Raw genomic sequence first — 13,482 nt, forward strand, 5'->3', positions numbered from 1 at the left:
CGATTCCCTCAGGTCAGGGTGTCAGAAGAGAAAAGCCAGTGTTATGAAAGTTGTTTTCTTCTTTTCCAGTTCTTGGCTTGTTTTCCCTCCAAATGGAACTGAATATGACACATAGGGAAGAATGCTGGGATCTGACCAAACACCTGCTCCTGGTTTGACTTTCCCCCACAAAGTGAATCCTCCTGTTTTGTTTTTTTGTTTGTTTTTGTTTTTGTTTGTTTTTTGATGTAAATTGACTTGTTTGGCTCAACTTTATTTATGGTTGAAAGACACTGGAGACATTTATGTCTTGGGTAGAACTGCTACCCTAGAGGATAATGTTCATTGATTTGTGATCACATGAGGTGTTGGGCACATTTTCTTATAGATAGTAGAGCTGCCCCAAAGGTACTCTTTGACTTATCTAGAAGGGGAACTATTACTGTTTTGGGTGTAAATGGTTAGTCTTTCCCTCAGAAAGATGAGAAACCAAGGAACATGATAGAGGAAGGACTTGTAGCTAGAGATTTTTTGGAAACAAATTAGCCTGGTATTTTGCACAGCAAAGGAAACCAAAAAGAAAACTTACAGAATGGGAGAAAATAGTGTCAAATGATGCAACTGACAAGGGCTTAATCTCTAAAATATACAAACAACTTATACAACTCACAGCAAAAAAGCCAACAACCCAATGGAAAAATGGGCAAAAAACCTGAATAGACATTTCTCCGAAGACATACAGATGGCCAACAAGCACATGAAAAAATGCTCAACATCACTGATTATTAGAGAAATGCAAATCAAAACTACTATGAGGTACCATCTCACACCAGTCAGAATGGCCATCATTAATAAGTCAGCAAATAACAAACGCTGGAGGGGGTGTGGAGAAAAGGGAATGCTCATGCACAGCTGGTGGGAATGTAAGCTGCTACAACCACTATGGAGAACAGTATGGAGGTACCTTAGAAAACTTTACACAGAACTACGATATAACTCAGCAATCACATTCTTGGGCATAGATCCGGACAAAACTTCCCTTAAAAAATACACATGCACCTGCAAATTCATTGCAGCACTATTCACAATAGCCAAGACATGGAATCAATCCGAATATGCACTGATAGATGATTGTATCAGGAAGATGTGGTAGATATACACAATGGAATACTACTCAGCCATAAAAAAGAAGAAAATAATGCCATTTGCAACAACATGGATGGAACTAGAGACTCTCATACTGAGTGAAGTAAGTCGGAAAGAGAAAGACCAAGACCATATGATATCACTTATGTCTGGAATCTAATATATGGCACAAATGAACCTTTCCACAGAAAAGAAAATCATGGACTTGGAGAACAGACTTATGGTTTCCAAGGGGGAGGAGGAGGGAGTGGGGTGGTTGGGGAGCTTGGGATTAACAGATGCAGACTACTGCCTTTGGAATGGATTAGCAATGAGATCCTACTGTGTAGCACTGGGAACTATGCCTAGTCACTTATGCTGGAGCATGATAATGTGAGAAAAAGAATGTACACATGTATGTGTGACTGGGTTACTCTACTGTACAGGAGAAAATTGACAGAACACTGTAGATCAGCTATAATGGAAAAATAAAAATCATTACACCAAAAAAAAAAATTAGGAGTTCCCATCTTGGCGCAGTGGTTAACGAATCTGACTAGGAACCATGAGGTTGCGGGTTCGGTCCCTTCCCTTGCTCAGTGGGTTAACGGTCCGGCGTTGCCGTGAGCTGTGGTGTAGGTCACAGATGTGGCTCAGATCCTGCGTTGATGTGGCTCTGGCGTAGGCCAGTGGCTGCATCTCCGATTGGACCCCTAGCCTGGGAACCTCCATATGCCGCGGGAGCGGCCCAAAGAAATAGCAAAAAGACAAAAAAAAAAAAAAAAAATTAGCCTGGTATTACCATACTTTCTCTTGCAGCACCAGTTTCTTTGTGTGGCCTTTGGTGACTTGAAGAAGCTAGTCTTCTGTGACCACTGAGACAATGAGCTCCAAAAGTGAAGTGGAAGTTGGGGCAGGGAGGGGAATGGAAGAGAATAATTGAGTTTGATGGGAAGCAGTAATCTCTGACCTCAACCTCCCTCTGAGTAAAGAATCTTAGAGCACCTCTGAGAGATGGCCATGGCCACTCATTCTTTGATAGGCTACCTCTTGAGAAAATCTGTCCTTGGTCAAACCAGGCAAACCTTAAAATGAGCCTGCTTTGTGGTGGAACCCTTCTCTTTTAAATTGCATTCCCTGGTTTCCTGTCATTTTAAAGGATTCTAGGCCAAATCTATTTTCTTTCACCTAGCAAGCCTTTGACTACCTGAACAAAGTCCTCACAACTTACCTTATTTTTCCTGAATTACATTTCTCCATTTCCGTCAGCCATCATTGAGGACCATGTATTTCAGACACAGAGTACTCTTCTCTGGTATACACTGCAGTTTTCTAAAAGCTTCCCTTCTCCTATCACACAGGGTATAGATACCCACTTTTTGTCTGGTCTCCAGGGGGAAAACTGTTTCTTACATAAAAAGTTGAGACTTGAGTGGTGAGTCTTATGACTGGTTCACTCACTGAGATGAGGAACAGGAACCATCACTGTGGATCTGGATGCCTGGACTATGACTGAGGTGTGGCCCCAGGGGATGCTTCCTGTGCAGGAACTAACATCCCTGAGCCCTGAGTTCACAGGGAGCTACCTTTCAGAGTTCTGAAATATATCCAGACCTGATAGCAATTCTAAGAGAAGGAGAATCACCCCATGTTCTCTACCAATCAAAAAAGTTTGCCAGCATTTCTCTACGCCTGAAACCCCAGGCCCAGATGCCCAATTGGTAGCTTGAATGGGACACTGAATTTGCTCTATGTCCTCTTCCTGGTGCCTCAAGATAGAAGTGGTTACAGGCTCCCAGAGCTCTCAGTTCTCTTCTAAACTAATATAGCTTCAGGCTACAGCAAGGACTTAGCAGGCACAGAACAAACAATCTGGCCCCAGAGGCTTATAATAGAGAGAAGGAGACACCAAAGTCTGAAATCACTTCCTAGCATTTCCTTTTATCCTTTCCAGCAGAGTCTGCTGCACCAAAACCACACCCTTCCTATGAGACCCCATCACAGAAGCACTGAGACTCTTGCTCTTATTAGCGGTCACTGAGCTGGAGTGCAGGACTGAACATGGCATCCCTGTCTGGCAGTTTACAATCAGAGATGGTGCAGCACATGCTCTCTAAAATGAGAGAGGTGTTAAATTAGCAGTAGTTCACAAGAAGAGGGACAGGCTTGGAGAAGTGAGTGAAGGGCCCAAAGTTTCACAGTGAAGTAGTGGCAGGATGAGGGCTGGAATCCAGTTCGGTTGACTTCCAATCCAAAAACTCTCTTTAATATACCACATGCAAAACCATACGTGCTTGTCTGTATTTATACTTATATATGCATGGGTGTGTGAAAATTTCATTTGTAGAAGGTTTCATTTCACCCATACGCTCTGTAATTCTCACAGTAACCCCATCTGATAGGTAGGGGAGCTGTGGTTTGATCACTCAGGTAAATGGTAGCAAGTGGATTCATATCCAGGCTTTCTGGTTCCAGCTCCCTCTTCTTCCAATTATTTGACATTGTGATTTGACTTTGGTGGGTGTTACAAATCTTTCTGCAGCATCCTTGTGGAATGAAAGTCTCTTTTCCTCTGTCCCTTGCCAACTTTTTCAACAAAGCCATAACATAGCCCCTCATCAATCTGGTGACAAGGTGACGTGCAAGAGAGCATAACTGGAAATACAGCATAATTGGTAGGCCGTGAGAATCACTTTAGTCACTCTTAAGGGCAGGTAAAAGCAGGTCAGGGGCCAAGGTGTGGTCAGGTTCAAGTATCAGAAGAGTCATCCCAGAGGCAGAGATGTAGAATGGGGTAAATAGGGTTAGGGGTTGTGCCCTCCACCTTGGCTGGTGGAGAAATAGGCTCAAAAAATGATGTTACCTCCTGGACCAGCATTTCATCACATCTCATGGTTTTGCATCGATGCAATTCTTATGTCTTTTTATCATAATCTTATTTATTTTTACTTTTATTTTTAATTTAATTTTTTCTAGGGGTCTAATCGGAGCTGTAGCTGCTGGCCTATGCCACAGCCACAGCGATGCCAAATCTGAGCTGAATCTGCAACCTATACCACAGCTCACGGCCACGCCGGATCCTTAACCCACTGAGCAAGGCCAGGGATTGAACCCACAACCTCATGGTTCCTAGTCAGATTCGTTAACCACTGCGCCACGACAGGAACTCCCTTTTTATCATAATCTTAACAAATGTCTTATCCATACATTATCTTAAAAGCCTGAGAAGACCCCACTTTTGAAGAACATTCTTAGAGCTGTTGTTCACGTCTTCCCCAACTGGCTAGAGTTCTGAGTTGAAGAAAAGGAAGGCAGTGGGTATTTACTGAGCATTTACTATATCAGAAACTTTACCCAGATGACTTCACTCACTCCTCTCCACATGAGAAGTTCTACAGATGAAGAAACCAAGGTTCATAAAGATTATGTACCTTGTCTCAGGAAACGGAGCCAGCAAGTGGCAGAGCAGGTGTCGACATCTCAGCCTTAGACTAAGGCATCTGGGGCATGTCGTTTTCCTGACACTGGACAGGACTCAGCTCGTAGGCTCCTGGGTTCCAGAGGACCCTGAACTGTCACAATCACTGCTGAGGAGTTAAGCCCCTTAGCCAGACATGACTTTGTGGGTTATTGCTGGATGGTAGTGGGAGACTTCATATTCAAAGGCCTCAGAAAATCAGACCGGGATGAGACTTTTAGAGTGGGAAGGGACCTTACCAAATATATAGCAGCTCCTAAATTTTGCAGGTGAGGAAACTGAGGCCTAGAGATTAGGATTAAAGGATTTCCCCAGGTTGTATGATTATTTTGTGAACCAGAACCAAGTTTCCTGCCTAGAATGAAGACCAAGAACTCAGCATGTCCAGTTGTGAACCACTGGGAAACAGGGAGAGATGAGATTAAATGCTCATGGGAGTTCTGCTGGTATAGACAAGACTGAGAGGAAAGAAAAGGGGAAGCAATGTACATGCAGCCAGAAAAAAAGGGCCAGTGTATGAACCAAGCCTAGAAATACTGGTCTAGAGTGGGCCAAAGAGACTCAGTAAGTGACTTCCCAGATTGCATTTTGTTCCCATTGCACATACAGTTGGAAGCCAAATGCAAGCCACCAAAGTTGCAGTGAAACAGTGAACAATTACAGTGCAAATAGTTGTGGGCAGTTGTGGGAGTACAAACCACCTGCTCCAAGTTTACAGCTTTGTTAAACTTGGTAAACATTAAATATGGAATGGGAATGCTCCCAGTCTGTACAGCATCCTGTGCCTTCCCGGGAGGCCTTCCTCTGGGATGGGGTGGCCTTGCCCTTGACCAGGGCCAGGCCCTTCTCACCGTGACCCAGAGCTGCTTTCTGTTGGTAGAGGTCAGCGGTGTCCATAGTCTCTAGAAAAGACTGAGGGAGGTAAGAGTATCACAGAACTTTAAAGAGACCACCGAGCTCCTAGCATATAATTTCTCTTAATGTCAGATAAGGAAATTGAGTTCCAGGGGGCTGATGTGCCCAAAGTTAGAAAGTTAGGGGCAGAACTGACTTTTTTTTCCTTACAGTTTTTTTTTTTTATAGTTATTTCCCTGATACATTTTTTTCCTATTGTACTTACAGTGTTTTTGTCTTTTCATGGCCGCACCTGCGGCATATGGAGGTTCCCAGGCTAAGGGTCTAATTGGAGCTACAGCTGCCCGGCCTATGCCAGAGCCACAGAAATGCCAGATCCACCAGGTCCGAGCCACGTCTGCGACCTACACCACAGCTCATGGCAACGTCGGATCCTTAACCCACTGAGCCAGGCCAGGGATCGCTGGATCCTTAACCCACTGAACAAGGCCAGGGATCGAACCCACGACCTCATGGCTCCTAGTCAGATTCGTTTCCACTGTGCCACGACGGGTACTCCTCCGGTGTTTTTTGTGTGTTTGTTTGTTTGTTTTTTAATTTTATTTCTTTCTCTGAGTTTTAATTTTTTATTTCTTTTTTATTAATCTAAAAATCAATCCAAATTACCCCCAAATAAATCTTTTAATTAAATCCAAATTTTTAATTCAATAGAACTGATTCCTAATCTCTGAACTTCTGATCCTTTGTCCAGCGCTCCTTCCTCTAAGCTCCATAAAGTTGGTAGATGATGCTAAACACGGAGTTACTACGGAATTACAGCATTATGGAATGTTACAACCAGAAGGGACATGGTTCTTAACTACCAGTGTTTTTGCTTGTCAATTGACAACCTGCTACTAGCACTTTGTGGGCAGGGACCAAGAATGCTAAATAGCTTGAAATGTGATCATCCTGCATAATGAAGAATCCACCAGTGCAGATACCAAGAGTGTTCTTGTTGAGATTTTTTTTTTTTTTTGGTCCATTATTAGACTTTAGGTTGGGTACTCTAAGTCTAGAGACAAGGAGGGGCTTGACCAGAGTCCTAAAGGGAGCAAGTGGTCCCTGAGTGAATTAGCAGCAACCTTGGTGCCCTCTGCAAAGGGCTCGCCCCAGCTCTCTCCACACCCAGCTGCTACTGTGCTTGTTCCTAAGCTGTTTCTGGGTCAGCACTTACTTGGACTTGAGGCCCTCCTGTCCATATGGCTGCAGCAGGTACTGGTGCACGAGCTTGTCCCTGAGAGTCCCTGCCAGCTTGATTTTCTTTCTTGATCGGTGCAAGTTGATGATAAAAAGTGTAATGGACCCTCGAACATAGTTGTGGCTGATATCCAGAAAAAGAGAGAGAGAGATGGAAACATAGTGGTCTGTTAGATGCTTCTAAATCATTAACAGGCTGCATGAAATAGGACTACCCCAGGAAACGGCACGTATTTTATGGTTCTTGGCCATCCTAGACCTTCAAAGACAGGAAGGTCTTGTTATTGTGGTTTCCTGCAATACCTACTTCCCACGACACTCCCTTTGTTTTTGTTTAAATGTATTCCAATGATTTTAGAAAACAAAATATCTTTTTCTGAGTATGGAAGTAAAATATGCTCATTGGAAAAAAGAGAGACACAAAAAAGAAAAAGAAAAATCCCCCATAATCTAAGTATCTTAAGATAGGATCATATTATGGTAGACATCCTTCCACTATTTTTAGTTTAGTAATTCGATACTTACTGAAATACATAGGCATTTCTCAATTTTTACATAATTGGGATCACATTGTTCACACAATTTTTTAGGTCATGAACATCTTAAACATGCTGCCATGTTATGATAAAAAGGATGCTAAATTCTTAAATCACAGACACATTTAACTAACCCCCTCCTTCAGGGACTTATGTTGCTTTTCATTTTTGGCTGTTATAAGTTATGTGATGAAGGACTTCGCTTACACACACTTTTCGCACAGCACGATTCTTTCTGATGGATAACATTAGCTGAAAGGGAGTGTGGTGTATGACTCCTCACCAGACAGGCTAGCTCATTCCCAGTGATGCCCTTCCCTGCTCTGTTGAACCCCAGAGTGAGCTTGGATTGGCTTTGGTCAGTGCAATGTGGGGGGACATGTTAAAGCCTGGGCAGAGGCTTTTGGGAGACAGCCCATATTTTGCCCTGTCTCTCTTCCCTTTGTCAGAAGACTATCAATGTTCTTGATGGAGGCTGCTGCTCTGTTGATCTGCATCCTGGAATGAGGATGGTGTGGAGGAGAGCTACAGCTGAGCCTGACAGACAAGCAGTGTGACAAAGAATACATTTTCTCATTGAAAGCCATGGAGATTTGGAAGTCTTTCGTTATTGGAGCCTAACCTCATCTATCCTGACTAATACACACATTTTGATAATATTGATATTAGCTAGAAAGCTGGATCAGTTTGCTTTGATCACCTATGTATGAGAGCACCCATTGTCTCATACCCTAAGAACATTGGATATTAACCTTTTAAAATATTTCTTTCAACCTGAGAAGTGATAATGAGATTTCAATGTTGTATTCACTTGTATTTTTTTAAAATTCATGTTGGGGTGCAATTTTTTTTTCGTTCGCCTGCTTGCCATTTCATTTCTTCTTTTATAAACTGTTCATATCTTTTGCCCATTTTCTATGGATTTATAAAAGCTATTTATTTATTTGCTTTTTTATTTTTTGTCTTTTTCCCTTTTCTAGGGCACATGGAGGGTCCCAGGCCAGGGGTCAAATCCGAGCTACAGCTGCCAGCTACAGCCACAGCCACAGCAATGCCAGATCCGAGCCACATCTGTGACCTACACCACAGCTCACAGCAATGCTGGATCCTTAACCCACTGATCAAGGCCAGGGAGCGAACCTACAACCTCATGGTTCCTAGTTGGATTCATTAACCACTGAGCCACGGCGGGAACTCCTATTTATTTATTAAAGATAGTGATCCCCCTTTTTTTTTTTTTTGTCTTTTTGCCTTTTCTAGGGCTGCTCCCGTGGCCTATGGAGGTTCCCCGTGGCCTATGGAGGTTCCCACGCTATTTGGAGCTGTTGCTGCCGGCCTACACCACAGCCACAGAAACATGGGATCTGAGCCATGTCTGCAACCTACACCACAGCTCACAGCAACACCAGATCCTTGACCCACTGAGTCAGGGATTGAACCCACAACCTCACAGTTCCTAGTCACTGCCCCACGACAGGAACTCCAAAGATAATGATCCTTTGTCTGCATGTATATTGCAAAATCTGCCCCCCCCCCCTCATTGACTAATTCAGTTTGTTTACATTGTATTATGATGTATAAAAGTTAAAAACTTTCAGGGAGTCAAATTTATTGACCTTTTTGATTTCTACTTTTGCTGCTTTAGCTACCCCATGATTATAAAATTATTCACTGTTTTGGAATCCTTTTAAACCAGCACAGGACCTTTGGAAGACTGAGAGAACTACATGCCTACATGCAAGGGCCTTTTAGCATGTATCAACAGAACTATAATGATTTCCTTCTCGTAGGAAAAGACTTTGTTTCCAAGGGGTCCCTCAGGGCCCCATCTGGATGGGTTAATGAGAGGAAACAGAAAAAATGACCTGCTCCTGCCTTCAAAGGAGGAGTTCAGAGAGAAACTCAAAGTCAACTGTGCCCAGAGGAAAATATCATTCTTTGCAGAAATAGCATCCCCCAGCCTCTGGGTCACTTATCTCTGTTTCTAAAGGCACTAATTAAGAGGTGAGTGACCAAGGGCAGATCAATATGATAACTTGGATTTTTTTTTAAAAATACAGTTTCCAGGGCTCACTCCTGGAGATTTTTATTCAATCCATTTGTGATTGGAGCTTAGGAATCAATAATTAAAAAAAAATCTTTCCAGGATATTCCGGCAGATGAGTTTGGTTTGGGAACCACTTGCCTAGAATAATTCATTAAGTTTATGAGAAGCGTCCCCCAAGTATATCCTTCTGGCTGTGTGTCCGATGATTTTTCTTGCATCTGTAAGGAGGGTACATTTATTGGCATCGAGGGCTTTTTGAATGCCTGTATTGATATTTTGATAAATCATTAAATGACTCTTCTATCTGGCCCCTTTTCTTTTGGTCCTTTTTCTCAATCCCCTGAAGCATGTGAACTAGCTTCTGGAGCCAAATGAGTTAGGTCGGAAGAGAATGCTAATTTATTTGAGCAGACCGTGTCATCAGAGATCTGAAGAGAGATGCTGCTAGTCTGTCTCAGTGTTTTCCATCATTAAAGAACACCAACTGCATCCCACTGGTGGGCTTTAAGCTTAGCTCAGCTGTGTGCAAAACTGAGGAAGACATCATTAACTACAGGTATTCTGTAGAGCGTGAGCTAAAGTAGGCATCTGTGGGTACCAATTTCCACAGATTGCAGCAAATCCTTCTGCTAACTACCATCAAACAACCTTCTCGAAGGCCAGTGTTGGAGGAGGAGAGAGCTGCGTGCTTGCATTTACGAGTTTCTCCTCTGCAGACTGGGGCAGAACAAGCCCTTGGAGACAGCAGAGGAGAAGGGCGGGATGTGGGGAAGTGGTGGGTGGGAGAGAGACCTGAAATCATAGCATTGCTTCAGGGAAAGCTATCTTTTCAAGCTGCTTGGCAGTGGTCTGACTTCCATTTACATAGTTCCCCTGGGAAGACAAACCAGCACTGCAAGCCAGCACAGACCCCAACTTGCTGAGGATCTCACAGAACTCAAGAGCCCCCTCAGGTAGCAGTTGGCATCGAAGGCTGCCTCAACCAGCCCTTTCTCTGCTTGGCTGGTGGGCAAAGACATTGAGCAGAGAGGACTTTTGGCCTTGAAGACACATTCTTGGCCAGGGAGTACGGCACCAACCTGAAAGCACTGTGCTGAGAATTCACATTTCTGAAGAATGTACATTCTCTGCCCACAGAAAAATAATCTTGGAGGAGTATACTGCTAACCTTCTGATGTCGTCAAGTCCAGGTGGCTTTTGGTTCTCCTGGGTAATACCCTTTTCTATCTGGTAGAACATCTATCTTGCTCCCTGTCTCACTTGTGGTGAGGCTTTTTCACCAGCAGAAGATGCATGTATCTGGAGTTCATCTTTCTGCCTGACATCTCTGCACTGCCATGGCAGGAAGAGGGCGTGAGTCAGGAGCAGGGCTGCAACTGGAATATCGTGGATGTAGGAGGTGAGGGGTATCATATGCGGTGGTGTATCCTGACCTACAGATAAAAAACAGTCCCTGTTCTAGAAATGTCTCCTGTGAAGTTGGGAGACTAGGAAAGGGAAGGGAGGATGATGCTTTGAGATCCATGGCATTTCCAGTCAAAGTCGATGTGTCTGAAAACTGGGTTGGTCCACTGTCTCCAAATCTAATTCAAAGATTTTGGGTTCGGTAAAATTCAGGCCATGTTTTGCCAAACATCTTTTCCCCTAATTTCAAAGCCCCTGTGTATTTTAAGGGAAATTTAATCCACATGTTTCTGATTCATTTACACTTAACTCATCAAAATATTGTTTTGTAAGAGCCATTTGATGTCCAAGAAGCCTCGGGAACCTTTTTATGAGTCTTTAAAAAAACTTCTTCTGAAAAACAGGAAGTCCTGCTTTGCCAATAATAAACGAACTTGAACCCCAAAAGGCTCAATTTTGCTTCAGTATCCACCAGGCTCCAATTGGTTCTGAACTTGGCTATGGACCTCAACTCCTCCCCAGAAAACATACATTGTGTTAGCAGAGTGGTTTACAAAAAGAAGGTTTCCTAGTCAAAACTTATTTGTTCTCTGAATAAGAAGACTTAGGGTGAGAACTGTCATGCTGCCAGTGTCCTAATTTGTTGAGTCTAGAACAGAAAGCAGAAAAGCACCTGCTGGTGGTGGTATGTGTATCTAACTTTTTAACCTAAATCAATCATAGACAACAATGCTCTGGCAGGTGCAGAAAAACCCACAATGCAAGAGATACCATGAGAGGTGATGAGGTTTTCATGCAGAGGTTCATTACTGTCAGAGAGACTGTAAAGGCATTTCTGTGTTATGTAGGCCAAAAGCTCTTTCCAAAAATAAAGTTATTTGCATTATTAATGTTATTATTTGAATACAGGTGTGATAGCATAGAAGCTTTGGAATTCAATACGATAATATAAACGCAAGGATCTGGCAAGATGCTTGGTATACCAACTGTTCAATACAGACTGGAGTGCAGGAGTTGGTTTAATAGACACTTTCTTTGGGTTGTTCTACTGGTAAATTTATACCTTCTCACCCAATCCCTGTTTTGACCAAGGATATATCTCTTCAGAGTATTGGTCAATATTGAACATCGTGAAGCTAACACACCCACTCTGGGACATTTCTGTGACCTTGGCCTCTTCGGCCACAAGAAAACAAAGCTAATTAGGAGTGCTTCCTCATGACTGTTGTGGAGGATGAGGGGGCACAGACAGAGCACGTGGCTTCCCAGAGAGAAGGAGCAGAGATGCCTCCATCCTTGTGCCGACCTATGGACATGGAGGAGACCTGCAAACTCAGCTGGTGCATCCTGCGCCAGCTCAGTGCATCCATTGTGGGGTTTCTTCTCTAATAGGAACAAAAGATCTTCACTCTAATGATTATTAAGGTCATCTGTGGGATAGATTAGTAAAGCTGTCTCTTCCCTTTTTTTTTAATAGGGAGGAGGAGGGGTGGTAACCACAGAAGCACAGCAGCACTATTTCCCTGTGGAGGTCTTGGAGTGACCTCCCACCCCCCAATAGAAGTAGAGGAGAGCTGGTGATATAGACCAGAATATTGAATTCAATGAATGATTTTATGCCAGTGGATGGTAGAATTCTTAATTGCTCCACCATACACCCTTCCTCCTGGCTGATGCCCTATCTCTGCATTCATCTGCTCACTCATGCATGAAACATTCACTGAGACCTTCCTCATGCCAGTCACTCTACTGGACACCAAGAATACACAAGTGAATAAGGCACTGGCCCTGAGTGCACGGTATACTCAGAATATTACTGACAACTTCCCACAAGAATGTCAAGGAACATCAGGATGAACCCTGGGACGAAACTATACGAGGAGACCTCTGTGAGGACGCCCAGATCCTGCGAAGCCCATGGCTTAGCTACTGACAGTTTTCCTTCGGTCCTCAGTCCCACAGTACAAAGGGCACATACTGATGTGCTTCCCAACAGAGACAAAAGGTGCCAAGAGTAATTTTTCTCTCTTGAAGCTGGGGGTCCACCTTTTGGGTGGTTACCCCAGGGCCATGGTGGAGACAAGGAATACAATGTTTCCTTGTGTGGTGATCAGATAACTCCAGCCAAGGCCATAAAGCAGTCACTCTCTGTCAGGTATTGGATTGAGCTTCCTGTTGAGCAAAAGGGATGTTGAAAGCCTCTGGCCTCTGCCCAAGCCAGCCTCTTCTCATCCACAATAGGCACTTGTATCTGCAGACAAGACAACTGGCCCCTGGCCCCTCTATGCTCAGAGTGATTCTTTGAAAAATCTTATCATGATAAATTAATTGGCTTAGCTCCTCTCTCATCAAGGAAAGGGAAGGAGTGTCTGCTGTAACCTGACCACTGGGGCTCTTTGTGCTCTCCAAAGCCCGTGATCAGCCCCTGATAGGCTCGCTGGAATGAAGCTCTGGCTGGAGGTACTTGCTTTCTTCTCCTTTACTCCGACTCCCCCTAAAAAAAGGAAGCCTAGATTTTATTTAACCTTTTAACCTTTGAAATAGCTGAAAAGGGTTTTGAAATAAATTCTGAAAATGGCTCTAAAGTTGGCATGACCACCTTTGGCCATCACAGCTTGGGACACATTGGTATATGGCTAGATTTCTAGTGGTACAGCTCTTCAACATGCATCTTAAAAATGCAGACTATTTCCTCAAGTTCAGCTGGTGCTTCATAGGAACAGATTTATATCTCAGGCCTTGGTTCAGGTGCAGGCACACAAATAAGTCTCCTGGGCATTATTACATCAATTGGCTGAGAGAAAATGCTCAATTAAAAA

The 13,482-nt window shown here is 43.5% G+C and overlaps 1 protein-coding gene across 7 annotated transcripts in view; it reads right to left on the bottom strand.

The window, feature by feature from the left end:
* Positions 1-13,482, bottom strand: part of HPSE2 (heparanase 2 (inactive)) — a 760,216-nt gene that overhangs the window by 16,452 nt on the left and 730,282 nt on the right. For all 7 annotated transcript variants that reach the window (XM_084995064.1, XM_021072270.2, XM_021072269.2 and 4 more), the window contains one exon: positions 6,654-6,800. In XM_084995064.1, coding sequence (XP_084851190.1) covers positions 6,654-6,800 — 147 coding nt within the window. The remainder of the gene's footprint in view (positions 1-6,653; positions 6,801-13,482) is intronic.

Source organism: Sus scrofa, chromosome 14 (assembly GCF_054392235.1).
Source record: "Sus scrofa isolate SSC_HxYL_T2T_F1_AM1 chromosome 14, Sscrofa_HxYL_maternal_Yorkshire_Landrace_v2.0, whole genome shotgun sequence".
Lineage (NCBI taxonomy): Eukaryota > Metazoa > Chordata > Mammalia > Artiodactyla > Suidae > Sus > Sus scrofa.